This window comes from Pteropus vampyrus, unplaced genomic scaffold (genome assembly GCF_000151845.1).
Source record: "Pteropus vampyrus isolate Shadow unplaced genomic scaffold, Pvam_2.0 Scaffold300, whole genome shotgun sequence".
NCBI classification, from domain to species: Eukaryota; Metazoa; Chordata; class Mammalia; order Chiroptera; family Pteropodidae; genus Pteropus; species Pteropus vampyrus.
This window is the reverse complement of record NW_011889081.1, coordinates 977,398-1,001,535: the sequence shown is the minus strand read 5'-3', so window position 1 is coordinate 1,001,535 and position 24,138 is coordinate 977,398. Positions and strand designations below refer to the sequence as shown.

Genomic DNA, 24,138 nt, shown 5'->3' with positions numbered 1-24,138 from the left:
ACATCCACTTTCTGTAAATGTCATTTCATTTGTTCCCTGTCCCTGGGTGGGCCACCGTCATTCCTTTTTCCACCAGGCCTTGTCTGGTGCCCACTGTCCCAGGGAATGGGTCAACTCTAAAAGAAAAGGGATAGAAGGAAACTGTGGGGGAAAGCAGGACTTTGTGAGACTTTTTTTATATGTATTTTTATAGTCTATTTTTGGAGGTGAAATTCACATAACATAAAACTAACCATTTTAAAGTCAATGATTCAGTGGCATTTAATTTATTTACCATGATGTAAATAAATTCTCTAATTCCAAAACATTTTTTTTTTTTGTCCCCAAAGGAAACCCCAGACCCATTAAGCAGTCGCTCCCCTTGCCCCCTCCTTGAATCTACTTTCTGTCTGTAGATTTGCCTGTTCTGGACATTTCATAGAAACGAAATTATACAATACGTCGTCTCTTGCATCTGAGCATAATGTTTTTGAGGCTCATCCATGTTGTAGCCTGTGTCAGTGCTTCATTCCTTTTTATGGCTGCATAATATCACCTTGTATGGATGGACTACATTTGGGTTGTTTCTACCTTTTGGCCTTTGTGAATAGTACTGCTACGAACATATATTTGTTTGAACACCTATTTCCAATTCTTTTTGGGTATAAACCCAACTGTGGAAGTGCTGAGTCATATGGTTAGCTTTCGGAGGCGCTGCCAAGCAGTACTCTAATAGGGTTTAAGAGCTGGATCTTGTAATACCCACACTCTGTACGGTGCGAGCCTGGCCCTGCTGACCCGTGAAGCTCATCAGCGCCCCCATGCCAGCCCATGTTTATGGAGGGGCTTTGGAGCTATACCAGAATTTTCTTTCAAACAACAGATCTCTAGTTGCGGCATTATTTATAATAGTAAAAAAAAAAGAAAAGAAAAGAAAAGAAACAAACTGAAGTGGTAAATGAGTTACCGTACGTACGTTCACATCAGCCAAAACAGATCATAGGAGAATACCATACAATGGAACCTTGTGAGATGCAGAAATGTTCTATAGCCGTGATGCCCAGTGTAGTAGCCACTGGCCACGTGTAGCTGTTGAGTGCTTGAAATGTGGCTAGTGCAACTGAGAAAGTGAATTTGAAATTTTATTTAAATTTAGTTAATTCAAATGTAAATTTAAATAGTCACCTGTCGCCAGTGGCTGCCATATTGATAGCGTAGTCCTGGAAGAATATTAACAACCTCGAAAAATGTTGGCAATAAGTTAAATGAGAAAATCACATCGCAGGTGTGTTATGAGCCTATTTTTGTTAAAAAAGAAATACATAAACATGGAAAAATCCTGGAAGGACACGTATCAAAATATTTGTCATATGGTTATCGTACTTTATTTATTTGTGCTTTTCTATACTTCCTAAAATGCTGGCAATCAATGTGTATTACTTTTTTAAAATTTTATAAATTTTATTGTGGCTTAAACACAGAAAGAATATCAATGTTTACTGTCCAGCTCGATGGGTTTTTACCCACATGTCCACCTTTGTAGCTACCACTCAGATCAAGATGTAGAACAGTTCCAGCTCCTCAGAAGGCTGAGGTTTTACTTTATTTTTGATTGAGGAAAATACACATAATGTAAATTAACCATTTTAAGCAAGTGGTTTAGTGGTATTTTATATATTGACAAGAGCTGTGAGCCACCACCTCTAGTGTGCTAGAACGTTTTCATCACCCCAGAAGGAAACCCCTTACCCATTAGCTGTCACTCTCGTTCCCTTTCTCCTCCAGGTGCTGGCCAGTCTGTGTCCTGTTTCTAGGATTTACCTATTGCGGTTTTTAATTTTATAGTCGGAACAGTTGTTTTTTATGACTTACAAAGATTATTGGGGCTCCCCAGAGCAGCCTCGTTTCAGGCTACAATTGAGGGTGCCTTCCTGGAGGAAATGGGAGCCTGGTGCCCAGTGTTAACCATATATGCCTCCCACTGAGCTCTTGTCCTCCAACAGGCATCTCATCACCATCCGCAAAGCCCACCTGCTGCCACGGCGGCGGCCAGCCAGTGCCAACAGCTATGAGTACCTGCAGCGGCAGCAGATGAGGTAAGCAGGCTGGGGGCCTGCCCCATGAAGGTCACTCAGGACCCAGAAGCCCTGCAGAGACGTCAAGTCCAGTCCCAGGATCCAAAGATAGTCCCAGCCATCTGCAGGAGAGACAGATGTTCTGGGAGGTGGCCGGGGCAGCAGACAGGTGCATGAGATGATCATGGAGGAGAGGAATGGACATGTTTTTTGAGCATCTGTTATGGGGCAAGGACCGTTAGGGGAGAGTTTCTCATTTAAATCTCACGACCTCCTACAAGATAGGATTAATACTGATCGCCACTGGAGGATGTAGGTAATGACCGTGAGTCCTCGGCGAGGCTTGCCATGGCCAGACAGACATTGCACTAAGCGCTTTGACAGCTCATTAAATCCTTACACCTGCCCTTTGTGGTGGTGTATTCTATTATCCCATTTCACAGTTGAAATTAAGGCTCAGAGAACTTAAGTGACCTGCTCAAGGTCAAAGGTAGTGAGTGGCAGAGCTGGTACCTAAACCTGAGGATTTCCGATGGACCTAGCTGGCACCCTGGGTCCCAGCTCTGCCCCTCACCCTCCTGACACCCCACCACTTCATGGTGCTTCCAGCCCCAGACCTGTGGGTATGTCTAGCCAGGTGAGGGGAAAACAGCTTCTTGATCTCCAGAAAGAGTCATGCAAGGGAAGTGAGGACAGTGGGAACAGGGCTCCCATGTCCCATCCCCCACTTTATATGGTCATGGTTACCATTTAGCTAAGAGCATGCACCTGGCAGGCCAGACCAGGCCTGATGGCTATGGTCTGGGGGAGGGGGAATGCAGGCCTTGATTTTTTTCCCTCTGCCCCAACCGTGCCTAACTCTATCCACCTACCAGGCCCCAGGCCTGCCCACCTGTATCACCCAAACAGCTGGAGGAAATTCCAGTCTTCCCTCCCTGCTGGCCAGGTCCTCAGGGCCCATCTTGAGGCTCCTCGGGGGCAGAGGGGTCTTCAGGTGGCTGCTGACCCCACTGCCCTGCCCCAGGGAACAGCATCATCTCCAGCAGCTCCAGGACCTTGGAGACCACGAGGACTGGAGTGATGGCCCTGGGAATGATGCCAAGCTCAAGTCATATAACTTGTCGACACTCTACACCTATGGGGACCCTGAACTGATGGACTATGACACTGTGAGTCAGTCTGCAGCCTGGGCAGTGGGTGACCCCAGGGAGACCATGCTCTGTCTGCTGGGCCTCTGTGTGTACTAGGGAGGCTCAAGGACACTCCCTGACTTGGGGCCTGGGCTGTCCAACAGGCCGAAGTGGACATCCTTGGAGTGGACGGGATCCTGTACAAGGGCCGAATGAACAACCAGGACAGGGCACGGCCACTGACTGGTGTGGAGGAGCTGGCTGGTGAGGGGCGTCAGGCCTTCCTGGGCACCACTGCCCGGTGTCCTGGCTTCGCTGGGCAGTGTGAGGGGATGCAGGCAGGGCCCACAGCTGGCACCATTTCTGACTGAGGGGGTCTTCACACAGCCACTTGCAAAAATGGGGTCCTACTGTATGCCAGGCACTGTGCCAGGTGCCAGGGAGAGAGAGGAGAGTAAAAAGTATGAGCTGTTCTCCTGGTGTCTCCACAGGAGTGGGAGAGGCAAACTGTAAGCAGATAACCAAAGGTGAGGATAAATAGCTGACCTGGAGGGCTTGGTACAAGAACAGCTTGTTGCAAAGGACATGGGTCTAGGGAGGGGTGCTGCTGCCCCCCAAAGATGAGAGTCCACCTGCAGTGCAGAGATTAATCCAGGATGATCTCATCTCAAGATTCTTCACTTAATTACATCTGCAAAGACCTTTTCTCCAAATAAGGCTACATTCACAGCTTCCGGGGGACATGTCTTTTTGGGGGCCACCATTCAACCCACTACAGGTTCTCCCCCTGGGCCAGGATGGCAGGACACCACCTGGAACCCTGCATTCCCCCTGGGGTGAGAACTCCTCTCCAGGCCCCCCGGCGGTAGATGCTCTTGGAAGGGGACCCAGGCTGGGTTTCAGGGACCACCGGGCAGGATAATAACAATGGTGGCTAATATTTAATGAAGCCGACTTCTTGCCAGGCCCTACAGCAACCTGGCGAGGCCTTACAGTAAATGAGGTAAGGGCGTCCTTGGCGGAGGGGCCAGGATGATCTTATACACCTGGCCTTTTTTCCCAGTCATTCACCAGGCAGCACCCCTCTCCCCACAGAGGGAAGGGCTTTTCTCCCCACGGCTCATTCATTCTCAAGACCTCCAAGCAGTAGAGCAGGACTGAATCCTGACACCTCGACTGCTTTATCCTGCTTAGGGGCAACAAAGTCTAGCATTAGAAACCAGTTACCTGTGGCCAGATTTTTTGACCAGTATGCTCATAGCACTCATTTGTTTACTCAAAAGAACATTCTAATCCAAAACAATCACTATCTAAACCTAAACTAGCCATGTGAGCCCCACCCAGGTCCAGCTTGGTCCCAGCTGCATTTATCTGTTCATCCTACTGTATCCACTCGGTACTGCTGTGCATCCAGCCCTTTGCCAGCACCACGGGGGTCACACAGGGGTGTCCGTCCAGCCCATGGTCTCCAGATGCCTGTACTGTGGTCAGGAGCTCTAGCCAGGGCAGAAGAACACTTGATCCCCAGTGAGCGATGCCCCCAGCAGGGGTCAGATGGACGGTTGCTGAGGCGGGCTGTCAGCAGGCTAGACTTTCAGAGACTCTCCATGGAAGGAAGGCTAAGTACGGGCAGGACTCAGGAGGAGGCGGCAGGGGTGCTGAGGCAGGAGGCAGAAGGCAGAACTGAGGGAGTAGGAGATGCTTCTTTAGCCTCTGCGGTCCCCACCAGCTCTGCATGAACTGCCTAAAACACGCCCCTGACCCGGCCCTTCCCTAGTTCAGAACCTGTCAGCTTTCTGTGGCTGCTGTAAGGAATTACCACAAACTGAGTGGCTTAAAACAACCCAGACTTACTTTGTCTTAGTTCTGGAGGACAGAAATCTGAAATGAGGCTTACGGGCTAAAGTGGAGGTGTCAGCAGGGCTGATTCCTTCTGAGGCTCTAGGAGAATCCATTTCCTTGCCAGTTCCACCTTCCAGAGGCCTCCTGCATTCCTTTGTGGCCCCTTCCTCTATCTTCAAAAGGCATCACTCTGACTTCAGCGTCCATCCTCACATCTCTTTCTCTGACTCTGACCCTCCAGCCTCCCTCATAAGGACCCTGTGATTACATCAGGCACAGCTGGATAATCATTAATCGAATCACATCTGCAAAGTATCCTTTGCCACGTAAGGTGACATTCACAGGTTCTGGAGATTAGGACACAGACATCTTGGGGAGCATTGCCCTCAGAGTCTGGACCCCTTGGTTGATCTGAAGATCCACTTGGCCACTGGCCTCATCTGGACCCCTTGGTTGATCTGAAGATCCACTTGGCCACTGGTCTCCTCCCTTCAGCCTCATGGAATTGCTCGCTCACTCTCTCTCAATGAGCCAGGCTGTTTCTCACCCCTGGGCCTCTGCACATGCTGTGTGCTCAGCCTGGAGCCTCTGGAGAATCTTTCCCATCTGCCAGGGCTCAGGTATCTCCTCCGACTGGGAGTCTCCTGGCTTATGTAGAGGCAGGAAAGCTCAGGAGACCAAGAGGAACAGGTTTTGAGGTCAGGTGGCGAATTCAAGTTTGGACATGTAGAGTCCAAGGTTGTGGGGGATGTCAGAGAGTGCTGGGTCAGCAGTTGGGCTTCCAGGCCTTGGTGGGTCTTTGAACTTGCACCCTGAACTTACCTCCCTTACCTTGAAAGGAAGCAGTGTGATAGTCTCACTGGTCAGCTGGTTGGCAGGTTCTGCCTCTGACCTGTGGACGGATCCAGGTGCCAACTGGGGATCAGAGTGGGGTCCAGGGAGCACCCCTCAGCCAGGCATTTGCATAGAACCCATAAAGCACATGGGTGGTGGTTCTTAACTCAGGTTCGAGGAACATGACCCCCGGCTATCTGGATCCCAGAGGCTTGTGGGGAATCTAGGTGGTCTCAGTTGGGTCCTTGAGGTCATAGACCCTGCAACAGAGTTAGGAATGCAGGAGGTTTGGATAGGGAGGACATTAACAAAGAGGAGGAGGAAAGGGAGGGAGGAAGCAGAGACCCGCAGACAGTGCACAGACTGGATAAGGTCCAGAGCAGCCCGGGGGGAGCTTCCGGGCAAAGCTGCCCAACAGATGCCCAGGCCTCGTGCCCCTATCATTGGTAGGATGTGCTAACAGACTCCAGGTGCTACCAGGTGGAGGCCGTCAGCTCCCTGCGCTTTCTGCAGCTGAATGAGTTTTGTCTTGAAGGGAGATCTTTGAGGCACTTTCTGCTGCCACATGGCCGTGATCATTCCTGAGCCCTTGTTGGTGTCAGGTGTGATTTGGAAGTCACTAGGGAAAACCCAGTGTAATCAACGTTACTGCTTCCTTAGAGTTTTTACTCCGTAGGATGGTGAAATGTAAATAAGTTCAGCAAGTGAATAAGATGAAACATGGAAATGGAGAGAATGACCAGGGAGAGGTCAATCTCAGATGTCCCTTCTCATTCTCATAGAAAGGTTATTTGAGGCAGGACTCATCAGGAGACAGCCAGGGAAGGACAGAGCCATCCACGCAGAAGAAACAGTTGGTGTCCTGCATGGGAAGGAGCTTGGCGACCCTGTAACTTGTGCTGGTGCCAAGCTTGGGCCCTCACCTTCAGACCCCTGTGCCCAGCACAGCCACCTGTGAGTCCCTCCCCTCTCGTGCCTTTGGTCTAGGTGGCCAGTCATGGTGCTTCTTGGCTGGACAGCAAGAAGGGAATGTCCAGGACAGGCAAATGACAGAGACAGAAGGCAGATTAGTGATTGCCAGGGGTTGGGGGGAGGGGAGACCAAGGACCGACTGCCTCATGGGGTAATGAAAATGTCCTAGAACTAGATGGAGATGATGATTGAACAACCTTGCGAATGAACTTAACGCCACTGAATTACTCACTTTAAATGGTTAATTTTATGTTATGTGAATTTTATGTCAAAAAAATGCACACAAAAGATGAAGGAATGGAAGACGGAAGTGGGGCACTGTGGTGGTCTGGCCCCCGACGGGAAGATCTAAAGACCTGCCAGACAGCTAACCTGTGACTAGTCCCGTCAGCATTTTGCCTGTATCTTATGCTAAAATAAGGTCTCCTCCCTGGCCTTGAGTTACTTTCAAAAGGCCTTTTTTTTAATATCTTAGCTTTAAGAAGCTCGAGAAGGTAGGAAGGGAAGAGAAGGTACTTCCACACACAAATGGGGAGGGTTGATGTTTTTTGGGAGGCAGCCTGGGAAACAGAGCTGGAGCAGGGGTCCCCAACCCCATGTCTGTGGCCTATTAGGAACCAGCAGCAGGTGAGCAAGCAAAGCTTCATCTGTTTTTGCAGCTGCCCCCTCAGCTCTACCTCAGAGCACTGGTTGGTCCCTGGTGCCAGAAAGGCTGGGGACTGCTGAGCCAGAAGACAGGTTGGGGGGCAGGGCCTCCGGGGAGGAGCCAAACTCTGGAAGAGCCCCCACCATTCCTGCCTCTTCCTCTCTCTTTTCCACTAAGCCGCGAAGGTTCCGCATCCCCCGACTCGAAACCTGTACACGCGTTTTGGTGCCATCCACCCCTGTGAGTACCTGCCCCTTAGCTCCCTGGCCCAGCTGGGATCCTAGCTAGGTCGCACAATCCCAGCCTGGGGCCCACCACATCTATCTCGCACCTGCTATGACTGTGCCAGGGCCCCCACCCAGCTCCCCAGCCAGGTCTCCAGCTGTTCTGGGCTCCTTTAGCCAGGCTTCCTGGCCCATGTGCTGTCCCAGGGACCCAGGCCTGGTGTCTGTCCCCAGGTGTCCAGTTAGCTGCAGGGGTGGGATAAGGGAGCTCATTCATTCCCCTGGGCCTCTTTGCCAGGGGCCCCGTGAGCCAGGCTGGGGGTACTGAGCTCACCTGATATTGCTATGTGCCAGGCATCCATGGGTGCTTTACAGTGTGCAGAGCTCTCTCCCTTCTCATCTCATCCAGTCCTTAACCCGGTTGGGGGAGGTGAGGACTGCCAGCCCATTTGAAAGAGGAGAGAGCTGAGGCACAGCGACCTTGGGCTGGGGAATGTGCTTTATCTTGGGTCGCCCTCTCCCCCGACAGGAAGTTTAAGGTGCCAGAGACTAGATGAGCCACAGTGAAGCACTTCCATCTTGGGGCTTCTGTCCTTAGTGGGGATGAACCGGTCAGGCCAGCCTCTACCCAGAATGTTCTTGGGACAAATCACAGGTCTCTCTTGCCCCTCCCAGCCCTACACCCCCATGCCGGCATCTACTCAGCTCCCTCAGGCCCCCGCCCGATGACACCAGCTCGCCCTCCGTCTCTGCCGCCCTTGCCACTGCTGCCACCACTGATGCCATCCCTGCAGGAACCCCAGCAGGCCCCAGGGCCCACCAGGCACTCAAGGCCTCAGCGCCTCGTGTCACGAGCCAGCACGCAGCCTGCCTAGGAGACCACCTGTGAGCCCTGTGCCCTGCACCCCCATCGTCCCCTCCACTACCCTCAGTAGCTGAGACCAAGCCCTGATTCTGGCCTAGGGAAGGTGCAGGGACTCTGGACATAGGGGAGGGGTCTCCACAAGGGACTCATTTTGACCCAGTGGCTGTTTTCACTCTCTGCATGTAAAACCACATTACACAATCCTCCTCCTCCTACAGTTCATGGAGAACACAGCTTTCTAGATTGAATTTTCTACTAAGTCAATTTAATTCCTTGACCAATCTTCAATACAATGCAGTTAAATGAGTTTGAAAAACAATCACTTTCCTTTTTATTTTGTTGAAATGATTTTATCAGAATCAGTTCCAGTTCTAGCTCCTGCAGATGTCCATTTTCTTTGGGGGGGCCATTATTTCTACTAGGACCAACTTTCTTATGGGAACCAAATTCTACTGTGTGCATTTTTAAAAAATGAGTTATTTCCACCAGAAATTACTGTTGTGAATTGGATATTTAAAGAAGCTGATTGTTTATATTTACTTCTGGCTAATCCCTGAGGAACTCTGGGCGACGCCCCTGCAATACATCAGGACTGCTCCATCCCACCCAGGGCTGGGGTCCTGTGACCTGTCTGTTTCCCGGGCTAACTGCCCATTTGCCTGGTGGAACAGAGTAGCACAGAGCAGAGCTCACCGGCAGTCCAGCATCCTGCATGCCCAGCTTGATTTCTTCCCCTTGGGTGGTACATCCATCCCTCCCTCTTCACTCTCCCTCCCCCTTTCCACTCCCTAGTTTGTTCAGTTGTGCTCTCTGTCCTTTGTGTGCTTCTGACACTTCTGTCACATTTCACAAAGACTAAATTTGTGAAATTTCCCTCTGTGCAGTTTTGGGGCGTGACCCCCCCAACATCCACTAGAGGCCCCTGGGATCGCAGAGTGAGTCAGAAAGAAGGGTGGGGGGAAAGTTGCCTGGGAGTCTGACCTGGGGGAGGACTGGGGGCTCCAGGCTCTGCCATGGAACTAGCATGGAACCTGGTGGCCGCTGGAATCCAGGGACACTATGTGCCCACCCACTTCCTAATGGTCCCTCAGCCCCTCCCCCAGCTCCTTACCCCCGACCACTCCCAGCCCCGACTTCTCTTTTCTTTCTCCAGGGACTGTGTCCAAACGAGGCCAAGCTCTTCCTGACCCAGGTCCATGCTGCCTTGGTGCCGCCTCGGTGGGCACTGGCGGTACAGCCCCAGTCTCCAGCCCTATGTCACAGATGAGTATTTTTGCAACTTTTCCCCAGAATAAAATCTTTCATCTTTCATTTTTCTGACTGTGGATGAGGGTGACTGGCCCAGTGTCCTCTGTGGAGGGTGGCCTTGCCTACACCACGTGGGTGGGTGCACCTGCTGGTCCCTCCTTGGGCCAGCACCCCAGGGTCAGCCTCTCAGAACCACCATGGCTGATCCTGAGCAGAGAACTGCGACCAACCTCCCCTCCTCCGACATACTTCCCACTGTGGCCAGGTGCCCTGAGCTGCCCCAGGCCTGTGTGGTGGGCAGGTCAGAGGGGTTCTGTGAGCGGGGTGGGGGTGTGGCTTGCCAGGGTCGCACAGTGAGGCCTCAGCACTCCGGCCCCCGCATCAGGAAGGCTGTACTTCTCAGGTGCTGTACCAGGTATGAAGGCCCAACTTCCATCATGTCTCCAGAGGCAGGAAAGGGAGTTGTGGCCTGAGCTCAGGCAAACAGGGAGCTTGGGGCTCCTGGGGAAGCACCCCATGCCAGCACTGTCCCCTGAAGCCCGGCATGTGGGTACCCACAGGCACCAGAGTGTGACTCAGCCCCTCAGAGCTGCCCCCACAGCCATTTCTGAGTTTACATCAGAATCGATGCTTGAGTTAGTTCCTGTAGCCAAGGGAGTAAGGAGTGAGGCCCAGGGAGGTCACTGTGTAACTGTTTGCTGTCTGATAAGCCCCTTCGGCGTTCTGGAAGATGGGGAACCACAGTCCCAAGTGCAGGCAATCAGGAGTGGGTCCTGTCCCCTGTGGGGGTGGGGAAGCTGACCTTTGGCCTGGTCCCAGGTGGAGCTTCAGACAGAATCCTTGCCAAGGACAGTGGCAGAACTCCCCGTCCCAGACCTAAAGGCCTTAGAAACTAGGAAGGCAATGCTGTGCTCATTCCCAGGGCATCTGCCTCCTGGAGGGTGGCTTACCCAATCCTGGCAGGGGGAGGGGCTTAGGGAGTGGACAGAACCAGGGATAGAGTCAACGGAGTGGGCATTTTGGAAGGTTCTGGGTCCAAACTCCTCCTCTGTAAAGGGCACTAAAGGTCCTGATCTGGGACACAGCGGCAAGGCCAGGCTGGCAAGGAGTAGTGTGACCAACTATCCTGGTCCTCCTGGGAGTGAGGGAGTCCCTGGAACTTTCAGTTTTAAGATAGAAATGAATTGGTCATATGGGGAGGGAGGCATGTGGGCTGGCTGGGTGTGTGGGGCTGTATGAATGAGCCGAACAGCAAGGGGAGGGGGTTACCACTTGCAAAGCAGAGAGTCCTACCTCGAGGTGCTGCTAGAATGGAGATGCTGTGTGGTGACCACCCTGCACCCCCAAACCCAGCTCCACAACCTACTGATGCAAGTCACAGGGTCTCTGAACATTTTCTCTCTTTCAGTGACCACAAACTCATTAACCCTAAGGTAAAAACAACCAAAACCAGTAAACGTGTCCCAAACAAGATGATCTGCATTGGAAAAAGGCACCCCAGTTCCCAAAACAGGCCGCCAGAAGGTGGCACTTGCACTGGAGGGAGAGCCTTCTGTGCAGGGACTTCTTAGGGACACTGAAATCAGCACACACTGGTCCCCTTGTGTCCATCACCACCATCTTGGCTTGCTCGACCTCTAACTTTGCATGAATTTAGGACTCTAGGCAGAGACCCTCAAAACCCCACACGGTTGCCAGAGGGGGACTTCTCTTCTCTCTCCCCCTCCTCCTCTTGCTCATGGCTCCATCAGGATGTGGAGGAAATATCCCCACCAGTGTTTGCAGCTGTTATTCCCCAGATGAGAAATGGCCCCAGAAAGCAGGGCAGAACTCTGCCAACAGGCTCCAAGCACATCGTGCTGTGCCACTGACAAGGCCTTGGCCGCCCTGGAAGTGGGCCCAGCACCACCCCAAACCCCAAAAGAGCAGTGTTCTTTTAAGGTTCATTTGAAACACATATATTGCCCAGACACAAGCTGTGCCTAAGCAACCAGAGACCTTTACAAATGCAGGAATTGGAAATAGCTTTGCCTCAAAAGATCTTTTGGCCAGTCCAGTCGGCCTCCCCAACACTGACAGTGGGAAGTAACTGGAGTCAAAGCCTGTCTGTCCTGATTTGAGTCTTGCTATGAAAAGCTCCTCAGAGACCTCCAGGGCCACAGCAGCTGCCCCACCTCGCTTACCACCAGGTTTGCGGACCAGCCTTAGGAACAGCATGGTTTTCTGCAACCGGCACAATGTGTTCTCAGAGAACCTGGAAAGACCCTAGGGACCCTAAGCAATCCTAGGAGCATCTCTGTCATCCAGAGAATCTCGCGAAACAAGCCCATCTTTTTAAAGCTGTCTGAAAGAGGAGCCCAGCCTGCCCGCAGAAAGCATTACAGAGTCGCCATTCATCACCAGTTGCCCCTCCCCATGGAGCAGAGTATTTACTTTTAAAGATCCTCCTGGGAAAGCAAAATCCCCTTTAGAGATTCCAGCCGATTCTGAGACTGGAGTTGGACACACACACATCCGTGGTGACCAGTGGAGTGGGCTATCTGGCCAGGGGAAGGCTGGCTGTGTCCCTACCGTGATGGTTGTCTTCAGCCAGTTGAGGGAACTTGGGCAATATTGCAAATTTCCAAGATGAGCCAGAAGTGAGGCTTCTCATGTAAACTTTCCTGATTTGAAAATGTTGCCAAATCAATAAGTGTAAAGGACCATGAAAGCCAAACGGCACACAGCAGGATTGTGAGTTTGCAACTCTCACTCCCCCAAGATAACCGTGCCCTGATCTTTTAACAGACCAGAGGTCACAGCCACTGCGCGTCACCTCTGGAGGCAAGACCTTCATTCCCATGTGCTGCTCTATACCTTTTTCAGAAATGAGACATGCAGAACTCAAATCACAATCACATTCTTTTAAGCAAATGGTGTCTTTTAGAGGGGAATTTTGAGCTCCAGTCAGGTCTGGCGGGCAGGTAGGAGGTGACCAAGCCCAGAAGAGGCTGGACTTTGAAGTAACAAGGCCAATTTTCCCAGAAGGTGCCCAAGGATGAAGGCCAGCTAAGCCTGGCTTTAAATTGAGTCTGTTCCATTTGTACACCGGCACCTTATTTTAGCCAGTTTACACTTGACTGACTGTGTAGTAGGTGGTTATTGACGCCTTCAGTTTTACTCCTAAGCTTCCAGGTTTGGAGAAGTTAAAGTTCCAGGTTCTGTGTCATACTCAATTTGAGGGCACGTGGTGTCTGTGTGGGCACACCTCTCGTTCCCTTCCCAAGTTTGTCCAGCCCACTTCTGCAGCCATTCCCTTGCTGTGAGAGGTTCAGACATGGGGCCCCCAGCATACCTGACAGGGCCTCTGCATTGCTGGAAAGTACTTGAGACCCCAGGCCGATCTCTAGCCCTGCCCTCTGCAACTACAAAGTCTGTCCTTTTAAAGTATGGAATTGAATGGTTTTAGTTTGTTCACAAGTCCATCACCTGGGTGTGTTTATACTGTCAGGGCCTTCTCCCAGAGATTCTGACACTGTGGGCCCAGGAATCTAGGGGTGCTTGTCTTTTTGTGGATCCTCCAGGAAGCTATGCTGTGCAGCCAGCTATGGGACCATGGTCTTGACCAGGGGCTCTTCCTGGGAGTGGGGGGTTATTTTGCACCCAGGGACATTTTGCCACATCTAGACATTTTTGGTTGTCACAACTGTGGGAGCTACTGGCATCTAGTGGGTAGAGGCTGGGATGCTGGCCAACATCCCCCAGTGCACAGGATTTTGCATGGCAGTGATCTGGCCCGTGTTCAGTGCCCAGGTTGGGAAAACTGTACCTTCAGGAGCCCCAAGTCCCTTCCAACCTAATATGGCCCCCTTGGACCTCCAGGCCCAGCCTACAGGGCCCCAGAAAAAGAAATGGGCCTTACCTCCAACAGATCAGCACTTAAAAGGGACATTTCTCAAACTGGGGCCTGAGGTCCCATCTCTAACAAGCTCTGGGTGATGCTGCTGGTCTGGGGACCACACTTTGAGCAGTGAGGGTATATAATGCCAGTACAGGCCACCCACGGACCTGCCCGGGCTTGAGTCCCCATTGCCTCTAGGAATGCAAATTCTAGACAGTGCACCATCTCCTGTGGTTCCAAAACAGCCACCTAGTAACCAGCTCGCTGGGGGATCCCAGGCACACTCACTCCGCATGGCTAATAACCCAGAACACTTGCTTTGCTCTGCAAAGCATTTTCCTACCACTTGAATAGGGGGTGTGCCAGTTTCCTGAGAATTTTCTTCCATCTAAAATAATGGAGCAGCAGTGAAGATTCAGGAGGCCTGAGATGTCCCTTCCTCACCTCCTCACATGTACCCCCAGCAGAGCCATGACCTCCCTGGACTCCAAGAGGCCTTTGGAAGGTGGGTTTCAAGGTGAGGACACACTTCTAGGATGTAACCAACAGCTTAAGCAGGGGCCCAGTGGGCAGTCTTCAGTGACAACCAGAGAGTAAAGTTATCATGGGCTTCATCAAGAGCCTGTCCAGGTTTCAGTAGGGTGGAGACAAAGCTGGGCCGTAGCATCCTTGTCATACAGTAAAGCTCCATTCCTGGGAGCAAGGGCAGACTGTTGGTGAGTGCCAAGATGTGTCAGGCAGGAGACCTTCCAAAATAGAAGAAACTCTCCAACCCAGTTGCCATCCACAGAGGGCTTAAAGTGCCAACTGAGGGAGGGCTGGGTCCTGGGTGCTCTCTGCTGGCAAGGAACTGCAGAGGCCCTGGTCTCAGTCATTCCCAGGTCCTGGCTTGTCACAAGGGGTGTAAGGCTGAGGCTGTCTTCTCCCAAAGCTGCCCCAGGGAACCCTTCCCCCCAGCATGGGCAGCCAAGGGCAACGTGGGGCCTCTGGCTTCTCCCTTGGGGCTAGAGTGGGTGCCTGCCCCAGCCCAGCTCAGCAGCAGCTTGGATCCACTGCCTGTTGCCTCTGGGTAGCCTGTCTCCTTAGTGACTAATGGTTTGAGCACCAGTTGGACTCTGCCCTGGCCTAGTCCTATCCTTCACCAGCCCCCACTGGTTCTGCATTCAAGCCTTCTGACTATAGGAATTGTGGTCTGTGCTTTCCCAGGGGAGGGCCCTGTCCCACCCAGCACATTTGCTGGAGGTTGGGCTTGCAGGGTCCAGCCTGTAGCCAGCCACTGGGGACTGGGACAGGAAGAAAGGTCCTTATGTGAAACCCAGGCAGACCGGAAGGCAGTTGTTAGCTCTGGAGGTCGGGATGCGTCCAGCCAGGCAGGGGGAAGGGTAGGCAGACAGAGGCTGGGATTCTGGGAACACAGGCCAGAAGCTAACTTCATGGGAAAAGCCTCGGGTGGGCAGGAAGATTCCAGAGCATGTTGTGGTTGAAAAGACAGCGACAGACAGGAGCAGTTTGGAGCCAGGCAGGACTGGGGGATATAGCCCTATGTTCCGGGCTCTGTCGGCACCCTCCCCCTCCACATGGAGCCAGCTGGCAGCAAAGCTTAGGATACGAGGCAAGACCACAGAGCCTGGTGGTGGTTTGGAACTCTTTCTTCTCCTTAGTTAAAAGGGGGAAAGGAAATGGGTATACGGTACCCCTGGGCTCTGGGGGAGGCATGCAGACAGCCCCAGCAGGCAGGCGCTGGGGGATAGGTGGGAAGAGTCCTGGAGTTTCCCACAATTCTTTTCTCTGCAGGGAACAGCAAGGCTGGCTGCTGAGGTGAGGGGAGGGGTGGGCCCTGGGGAGAGGGGTGGCGGGCAAGGGTATGGGGGGGCTCACTCTAACATGCAAAGTCTAGCTTCCCCATAAACTAGATTGTTTCTTGAAGAGTGACATACGTATAAATACACAGACACAGATACACGCACACATGCGGAGAAGGCTTTGCATTCCCAAGGGTGGGGATCTAGGCCTGCTGGCCCCAGAGCTCCAAGGCAGGAGCCAGCCAAGTCTCCGCAGCCCCCTGGGGTGCGGTGAGTCCTCTGGGGAAGTTGCTTGGTCTCTGAAGTTCTGTCCACCAGCACCCAGACAACTCTGAACCAAATCCATGCAAGTTGGGTGCCGCGTGCCTGCGCTTCTGTGTGTGCACCGACAGCCTATGTGCTGGCACAGGGGTCCTGGCTCTCCCCTCCAGGGTTCCAGGGAATGGGGTGCAGACAGAGGAGGGTGAAGGGGGCCCGTGGAGATGTCCTCTCCCCCACCCCACGGGGTCCTGGCCTCCGGGAGGGGGGAGGGGCCTCCCTTATCTCTCGGCCTCCATGGTAGGGTGGGCCCTTGGTTCTGAGGCAGCCTGTTGCGGGGCCAGGGGTGGCCAGTCTGACGCCGGGGAAGGGGGTGCCGGAGTCCACAGGGGTGGCTGCTGCAGCTGGTGGTGCTGTGGCCCCCCAGGAGGTGAGGCCACCGTCGGCCAACTGGGTGCTGCAAAGCTGCTGGTGGCGGCGTGGGGGAAGTGTGGTGGGGGCGACGTGGCCGTTGCGGCCATCGGGCTGCCACTGCCACCACTGTGGAAGCTCTCGGAGGCCTTGAGACGAGAGAACATGGTGAGGGCATCAGGGAAGTTAGGGGGCGTGGCAGGGGTGTTGGCAGGAGTGCACATCTGTGGAGGGGAGAGCAGAGGGGGTAAGGTAAGCACCCTTTCTGGGAGGACCCCAGCCTCCCACCGGCTCCTAGTTGGGGAAACTGCCCAGCCTCTGTTGGAAGCTTTCGTGCCCCTCCCTTGGGTGCACCCAGCCCCTCCCACAGTCTACCAGCCAGGGGCTCCTAGAGGAAAGGTGGAGGCTGAGAAGGGCTGATGGCTCCAAGGAGGTACCATCCCAGCAGCCCCTCCATGGCCGAGAGCCACCACAGCTTGAACGGGAGACCCCTGCACAGCTGCCCGAGGCTGAAGAGGACACTTACCATCTGGTGGTGGTGGTGGCTGTAGGGAATGTTAGTCTCCTGGAAAAAGGCGCTGAGGGCCGTCTGCAGGAAGAAAAGCCCAAGCTTACTCTCAGCACCCTGTCTGACCCTGCCAGGCGCCCCCTTCCCAGGCTCTCTGAGACTTGGTACAGCCTGGGCCTGGCTATCGAGTGGGAGAGGTGAGATGAGGCAGCATGCCTGTCACCACTCAACCCTCACCATTGCCCCAGGAGGCACCCTGGACCCCCAGGCAGGTCTGGTGGGTGGTGAAGACCACTACGGCACTGCCTGCCACCTAGACACCAGGTGCCTCCAGTTCGCACATACCTGATGTCATCACTGAGACCTGGGGGACAGGTAAGCACCCTAGCCAGTCTCACAGGGAAAGGCCTCCAGCAGACCTTAGCCCATCACCAACGCCATAGGTGCTAAGTCCCTACTCTTCTCTGAGCCTCAGTTTCGCCATCTTGGAGCCAGGGGATGGTAAAGGCTCCCATATGTCAAGTCTGTGACTCGCCTGCCCCTCTTCTTGGCTAACCAAGGGACTCTGCCCTGGTCTGGGCCTCAGTTTCTCTATCTACACCATAAAGGAACTGAACTAGGTGGCTTCTAGGTCGCCCCCATTCGCAGAAGTGACCTCCTAAAAGCCATGTTCCAGCTGAGAGAACGGAAATGAAGTAGGATGGTCTGGGTCTTGCACTCACTGCCCCGCTCACCTGAGCCTCCTGCGGAATGTTCTCAAGGTGGCGGAGCAGGAGAATGGTAGAGGTGAGTTCTGCACCCAGAACTATGAGGAACTGGGACGAGAGCTGGCCTGGGTCAGACCAGCTCCTCTGGAGGCCTTGGGGGACTGGGGCAAGGGAATGGGTGGGGGGTAGGGGGCGCTCCAGGACAGCCTCTGGGAGCCCCCAGGGATGCACTGGCACTTGGTGTGTCCTGGCTCAGGCCCTGCAGGAGGGCGTCAATGAAAATAAGGGAACTGGCTGCTCTTGCGCAAGTGCTGGGTGAGGGAACCCATGAAGTGTGTTAAGGGTCCGCCCGGCCCTGCCAAGTCCCAGGCCCAGCTCCAAGCAGCCCCTGCCACTCTGCCCACCATCACCAACCCCTCAGGCTGGCCCCACACAGCCCTGCACTGCCTAATCCCCCCCCCACCCCGCCAACATACTCAGAAGACCAGCCTAGCTTCCAGAGCTTCCCAGGGGTTTTATAAATTTCTTAAAGTAAAATCAAATGAATTATTCTGAGAATTTGCTGCTGAAGACACCCTAACCCGATGTCCCCAAACAGGGGTATGGGAGATGAGGGGCCGCTGGTCTTTAAGCACCTTGTGACCCCTTTACCCCCGGAGGCCCAGGGATACACCCAAACCATTCCTGTACCAAGAGCAGCTCCAAACACCACTGACTGTGAGGGCTCCAGGGAGAACCATCTGCCCCACCCATTAAAGCAGACAGAGGTCCCCCTCCCCCTTCAGCCTCTGTCCCCATTAACACCTGAATCAGAGAATATGACCCAAAAAGAGGCCTTCAGCTGGCTAGGTCAGCCCTCAGCCAGTGTGCTGCTAGGTGGGGGTAGGAGAGTGGAGGGCAGAGAAAGGTTAGCCATAAGAAACCCCTCATTTACTCCCACACAGAGATCTAAGTTTTGGGGGTTCATGACCCATTTTCACCTTAAGTGAACCTCTCTAGTATCCATATCCCCATTTTACAGATGAGGAGACTGAGACTCAGCAAGCCTGGGGCACAGGGCTCTTACCCCTGGGGGCCATCAGTCACCCCAGTCTGCAAGTTGCTCCTGTCCCTGCTGGGATCAGTCTTTCCCCAGGTATTTCAATCCTCAAAGCTACATTTTCAATTCCCGTCATCTAGAGACACCAACCCACACTGCCTGAGTGACCGCCCAGCTAGTGCCAGTCTCTGTGGGCTGGGCTGAGAGTGCCTGCCCACCAGACACCTGCCTGCCCAGCCCCAGGCAGGGAGGGAGCCTTGTACGCAGATGTGGGACTCAAGCAAACTGCCATGAATGTGGTTTTGCAAGTTTAGCCACATCTAGCCCCAGAGACAAATGGGCTGATTAGGGAGCTTCCTGAAGGGTGGGGCTGCCAGCCCTGGGGGTAGGAGGGGCATTCACTCCTTAGAGATCCACTCACACCCCCAAGGTAAAGAGGAAACTGAGGCCAGGGAAGGAAAGGGACCTGACCTGCCCAGAGAGCACCCTCCCATTTCCACACTGTATCACCAGATCTCTGGTAGGAAGTAACTGGGCAAAGATCCTTTGGATGAATAGACCACTGCCTCCCCACACTGTCCTAGGCTTTAGGTGGGAATTCTGATCCCTTCCAACCCGCAGAAAGCTCCCTTGGCTCTTGGTCCCTCTTGCAAGCCCAAACACTTTCCCTGGCCTGACTCCCCATCCGGACACCAGGCTCTTGGGTCTCCGATGGGCACTACAACCAGCTGGGTCTGTGACCTAACACTTGTGAGGAATGGAGCTCAAGGGCCTCTGGCCTTATCCCTAGATAACACCCTGGGGCGGCTGAGTTAGGGAAGGGTAGGTGACTTCTTGGCAGCACATCCAGTGGGCACCGGTGCTCTATGGGTCAGGGAGGCCTGGGGGATGGGGGCCAGACTGAGGCAACTCTACCTCCTGCCCAGCTGATTGAAAGCTCCTGAACTGTACACCAGGTCTGCAACTTGCAGGTAGATTCCCCTGCCAGAACAGAGGCGGGCCCCAACACATCACAGTACACTCGGGTGTACACGCGTGGGTACCATTAGCCAAACGGCGACATGTATGTACACGAAGCACACACCCAGCACCCAAACCCCAGGTGGACTGCGTGTTTACACACGCCAACATGCCCACATGCTGCGTGGCACGTGCGTAAATACAAACGCACATGTACGTGGACACGCGCGCCGCGGGACTGCCCGGCACACCTGCACATCCACACATGCGGGGCGGCTCTGTCCCTGGACCCCAAGGCTCTCCTGCCCCTACTCCGCCGCTCCGATGGATGGGGGGGGGGGGGCAGGGCTTATCCAGCTATGCCCAGGCCCGGGTGTCCTCTTTCCGGCCCGCCGCCTGACTGTCCGTCCGGGCCGCGAAGCTGCCCCGCCCTGGCCGCTGCCCAAACAGAAGTGTGAGCCCCGACATCCCCACCGCCCAGGGACTTCGGGCGGGGATTCGGGTCCCCAGTGGGGGCAGACCACCCCTCCCGCTCACCCCGCGCGGGCGGTGTTTCCGGGGGCCGCGTAGACGCGGCCGCGCCGCTGGGCCCGACCCGCACGCCGCGTGTACGCGCTGGAACCCGGCCCCGGGCGCGCGACCGCTGGACACCCAGTCCAGTGCGCGGGCCGGGCCCCGGCCCAGCCAAGACGGAGCGCGCACCCGCACGTGTCCACACCGCACACGCTCCGTGGCACGCGCAGCCACGCGGGAGCGGCCCCCACCCCCGCTTCCCCGGTGGCCGCACACCTCGAACTGCCAGTGGGCCGCCTGCAGCAGCTGCTTCGCCTGGTCGGCCGCGCAGCCCGCCGTCAGCACGAACTGGTTGATCATGACCTGGTGCTTAAGCTCGTCCATGTTCACGGACATGGCGCCGCCACCGCCGCCGCCGCCGCCGCCGCGCTGCCCGCTCCGTCCTCCCGCCGCCACGCGCTCCTCCGCTTCACGCGTCCACCATTAGCGAGCCGGCTCCGGCTAATACAAATATTTACTGTGCGGCTCTGACTCACCGAGCCTCGCCTCGCTCCGGGGCCGCGGGGGGCATGCTGGGAGATGTAGTCCGCGCCGCTCCCGCCCGCGCTCCAGAGGGGGCTGCGGGGCCGCGCTGTCGCGGGCCGGGCACCTACTCTGTGCAGAGGCGGACCGTGATGACAGCTGGGCATCCACGCCCCTGCCCTGGCACTAATGGGGGTCAGCAGGCGTAGGCCACAGGGATCTTTGTCAAGACCCCGGACCCCGATATGGTTGGCATTCCTCTGTGTTGAGACTCGCGGGTGAGGGGGCTAGCAATTTTGGCACAAATCGGCAATACTAGGCCTCAAGTCCCCAAACGTCCTGCGCAATGTAGGCACCTATATATAGTCAGTGAATGAATGAATCTGTCTTTTAGGGCTCTGCTCCAAGTCACCGCCTCCAGGAAGCCTTCCGAGTCTCCTCAATGTTCCCAAGGGACACTTGGGAAACAGGTCCCTTCCCAGCCTAGGTCCAAGGGTTAGGGTCGGCGCTGATACAGGTAGGCAAGGCCACCAGCTTCTAGTGCTTCGGGGTTCCCACCCCGCTGTGCTCCCACTTTCCCACGCAAAATCTCGTGCGCTTTGACGGAAATCTCGGCCTTAAGCCTGCTGGCGCCAGGACCGCGAAGAGCCAATTTCGGGAAGGTCCCGAACTCCTATTCCCAGAATGCCCCAGTTTATTTGCACCGTACCGTCCTGGGTGACGTCAACTGAGTGAGGCCGCGCCTTGGCCAATGGGCGGCCGCGGGGTGTTAGGACCTGGCCATATAAGGTAAACAAAGCTGGCCGCCCAATGAGGCGGCGGCGGGGGCGGGCACTGGGGGGGGCAGACGGAGGCGTGTCACATGGCGGGCGGGGGTGGGGCGTTGCGGGCTGTGTTTACAGCTTCGCACGCGCTGCTTCCGTTTGACGTCGGGGGTCTGGCGTTCCGGGCCTGGGGTGGTAGAAGGTCTCTCGCTTGGGGTCCGGCGGGGAAGCCGGGGAAAAGTCCCGAGCAGTGGTCTGGCTGGGTCACCTGCGTTTTGAGTGACCTTGTCCCGATTCTTCAGGCTCTCAGGACCCCAGTTTCATTAGTTGAGCTACTGTTTATTGGGCCCTTACTCTGTGCGCTGCTTTGTCCCGGTCCAGGTACAGCGGATAGCAAACCGAGACTGGTGGCTGGACGAGGTGGAGACGTGTGTCAAAAATCCCAAAGACAGATGTAGAATTGCAAATGTGAAAAGTGCTCTCAGGAAGCAGACACGGGCCTTGGGGGTAGTGGGTTAAAGGCCATTGAGGGGTTTTAATAGGTGTGAACCATTGTCCACATCAGAATCCCTGGCTGTAGGAGTGTGGGGACCCGTTGGTGGTGGAGAGAGCCAGTTCAGACAATGTTATGGGTGTGTCTGGTTTCGGGGGAGTCCGCCCCTGACCAGGGCTTTTCCTGCAGAATTGGATTGAATGGAGGCAACTGTCCCACACTGGTTGGGGTAGGGACCTGCAATGCCTCTGGGGAGCTTTCGGATCCTCAACTCTTCAGGTGTTCTGGTTTTGGCTAGTGGGAGGAGGATGGGGAAGTGTGGACCGGTCCTGAAAGATGATCTCAGGGTTTTGAGGGATAAGGGGAAGTTGGGGCACCTGAATAGGTGGGGGAGGGGATGGAGCCGGGCTAGAGTTGGGAGCTTGGCCCATTGGCAGATAAGGGACTCAGTGTCCCCTTCCCATGGGCACTTCAGCCCTGGCTGAAGTCACCTGTTCACTTGGGAAATAAGATTTCATCCTCTCTTTTGCCTTGTGGGGATCACTCAGTGTTCACCATTTTTTGCAAACCCTGATGCTGCCAGATTTCGCTCTTACTGAGAATGGTCCCTCACCTTTGCAAAGCATGATAAACATGAATTATGTGGGCAAAGTTGCTCAGTACAGGGTTGGCAGCTCTGAATATGATGTGGACAGCAACATGGCATGATGGAAGGTGAGCGGGGTCTGGAGCCAGACACACCTGGATGTCAGTGTTGACTTTGCTACTTAATGTCTGATATTGGGCCACGTATTTGGCTCTGAGCCTCAGTCTCATTTGTAGAACCCAAGTCATCCAGGAGTGCTGTGGAAGATTAATGCCAGTGAGGTGTCCAGCATGGGCCTGGCTCTCGGTGCACCATTTCTAGCACTCACCTCTTTGCTTCCATCTGGACCACTCGAGATCCTAAGCCCCATTTTACAGATAGGGAAATAGACTGGAATCCTGGCCTCCTTACATTCTTGCCAGTGGAGAAGAGCAGGCACCCAGTGGGCCAGCAGGGTGTGTTTCTGGCAAGGGGTGGAGAAGGGCACAAGGCAGGGCCCACTGGGGGCTTTTCTTGCTCAGGGAGCAGGAAGTACGTTCGCCCTTCCTCCACTCTCATCCAGGCACCACTCTGGTACCTGCTCAGGCTTGCCCAGCCCCAGCTCTTCCAGGCCAGCGGGCTAGCTGGGGTGCAGCAGGTGGGACAGGCAGGAGCAAAGGTCACCCTTCTGGCCCCCAAGCTCCCCCCTCCTCCCCGCCAGATTGTTTTCCCAGGAGCTGCAGGGAAAGAAAAAACAACTTTGTTTTCAGTCAGGATCAGCCTGACCAGAAAGTGGACTTTGGATTTTTTAGTGGGCTCAAATGGGGCCTGACAGCTGGGGCCAGTAGATGGGGGAGGGGGGAATAAAAGGCATTTCCGTCAGTGCCATTATCTTACCTGAGGTACAGGGAGGTTGAGGGCCTTGACAAAGTTAGCATAGCCAGTCCATGGAGGCTCTGGGTCCCGGCCTTCTCAGCATCCTCTGGCCCCCTTCCACCTCCATTCTTTTAATCACTCCACAAATGTGAGTGTTTATCAGACATATACCGAGTGCTTCTGAGAGCACAAGAGTGAATAGGTGAGGATCCTGCCCCCTCAAGAGGCTAGAAAAGAAGTATAAATTTGAGGGACTCACACCGGGAGACCATGAATTGTGCCTAGGGTCTTTTTTTGTTTCAAATGACCCAAGGTTGGCTGACTGAAGGGGCTTTGAGGTCTGGCCACTGCCTGGGTCCTAATCTCCAGTCCCATACTCTTCCCCTTGATTCTAGCTACACTGGCCTTTGAGTTCCTGGATCATACTCATCTCTTTGATGCCTCAGGGCTTTTGTACATGCTTGTTCTCCCTGCCTGGAACTTGGCCTACCACCTCAGAGTTTGCCTGCTTGGCTTTTACTTATATTTCAACTCCTGGCTTAAATGTCATCTCAGTGACATCTTCCCTAACTTCCTGATCAACAGTAGGTCTCGTCTATTATTTCATTGCGCCTCAATCCATTCCCCCATAGTACCCACCACATCTTGTGTTTATAACCTTTTTCAGTGTCTGTTTCCTCATCAGCCTGGAGGCTCTATGTCTGGTAGTTCCTCTATTTGATCTCATTGCCTGGCTCTTTATCTGGGTTGCGGGACATTTAATCAGGCTCTCCCAAGACATGGCCTCTTTATCTGGCTCTTTGCCTGTTACATAGTAGCTGCATGATAAATATTTGTTGATTAAATAAATGAGTCAGTCAAGATGTTGATAGTGGAACTAGTACCAAATCAGAAATGGCCTGTCTCCCATCAGGGCATGGATAAACACAGAAAAATATACTACAAGTCCAAAGCTCTATTAACTGGAAATATTTAATTAATCAAACATCTAGCCCATGGAAATGACTACCCTGGCCCAGGATCCA

General features: G+C 54.4%; 2 protein-coding genes across 3 annotated transcripts in view; one reads left to right on the top strand and one right to left on the bottom strand.

Annotated features, from left to right (window-relative positions):
- Window positions 1–9,857, top strand: part of CUNH16orf96 (chromosome unknown C16orf96 homolog) — a 47,465-nt gene extending 37,608 nt beyond the window's left edge. Inside the window, exons 14-20 of the mRNA XM_011376620.2 lie at window positions 1,983–2,075; window positions 3,079–3,223; window positions 3,349–3,448; window positions 7,656–7,718; window positions 8,378–8,587; window positions 9,452–9,502; window positions 9,721–9,857. Of these exons, the coding sequence (XP_011374922.1) occupies window positions 1,983–2,075; window positions 3,079–3,223; window positions 3,349–3,448; window positions 7,656–7,718; window positions 8,378–8,577 (601 nt within the window). The 3' untranslated portion in view covers window positions 8,578–8,587; window positions 9,452–9,502; window positions 9,721–9,857. The remainder of the gene's footprint in view (window positions 1–1,982; window positions 2,076–3,078; window positions 3,224–3,348; window positions 3,449–7,655; window positions 7,719–8,377; window positions 8,588–9,451; window positions 9,503–9,720) is intronic.
- Window positions 9,858–15,326: 5,469 nt separating this feature from the next.
- Window positions 15,327–21,044, bottom strand: UBALD1 (UBA like domain containing 1). Of its 2 annotated transcripts, none has more exons than XM_023521254.1 (3): window positions 20,430–21,044; window positions 16,693–16,755; window positions 15,327–16,390 (listed from the first exon to the last, which is right to left on the bottom strand). In XM_023521254.1, the coding sequence occupies exons 1-3, from the start codon at window positions 20,580–20,582 to the stop codon at window positions 16,037–16,039; spliced, it is 570 nt and encodes a 189-aa protein (XP_023377022.1). In that variant the 5' UTR covers window positions 20,583–21,044; the 3' UTR covers window positions 15,327–16,036. The 2 variants fall into 2 exon arrangements, with proteins under 2 accessions (XP_023377022.1, XP_011374766.1); XM_011376464.2 differs by lacking the exon at window positions 20,430–21,044 and adding an exon at window positions 20,170–20,420.
- Window positions 21,045–24,138: the final 3,094 nt, after the last annotated feature.

Excerpts from the sequence above, each read along its gene's own strand:
- UBALD1 (XM_023521254.1), bottom strand. The coding sequence starts at position 20,582 with ATGCCCAGCTGTCATCACGGTCCGCCTCTGCACAGAGTAGGTGCCCGG. Across the intron at positions 16,756-20,429 it reads CCGGAGCGAGGCGAGGCTCG|ACGGCCCTCAGCGCCTTTTT; the intron begins GTGAGTCAGAGC and ends TTCTTCCTGCAG. Across the intron at positions 16,391-16,692 it reads GCCACCACCACCACCAGATG|ATGTGCACTCCTGCCAACAC; the intron begins GTAAGTGTCCTC and ends TCCCCTCCACAG.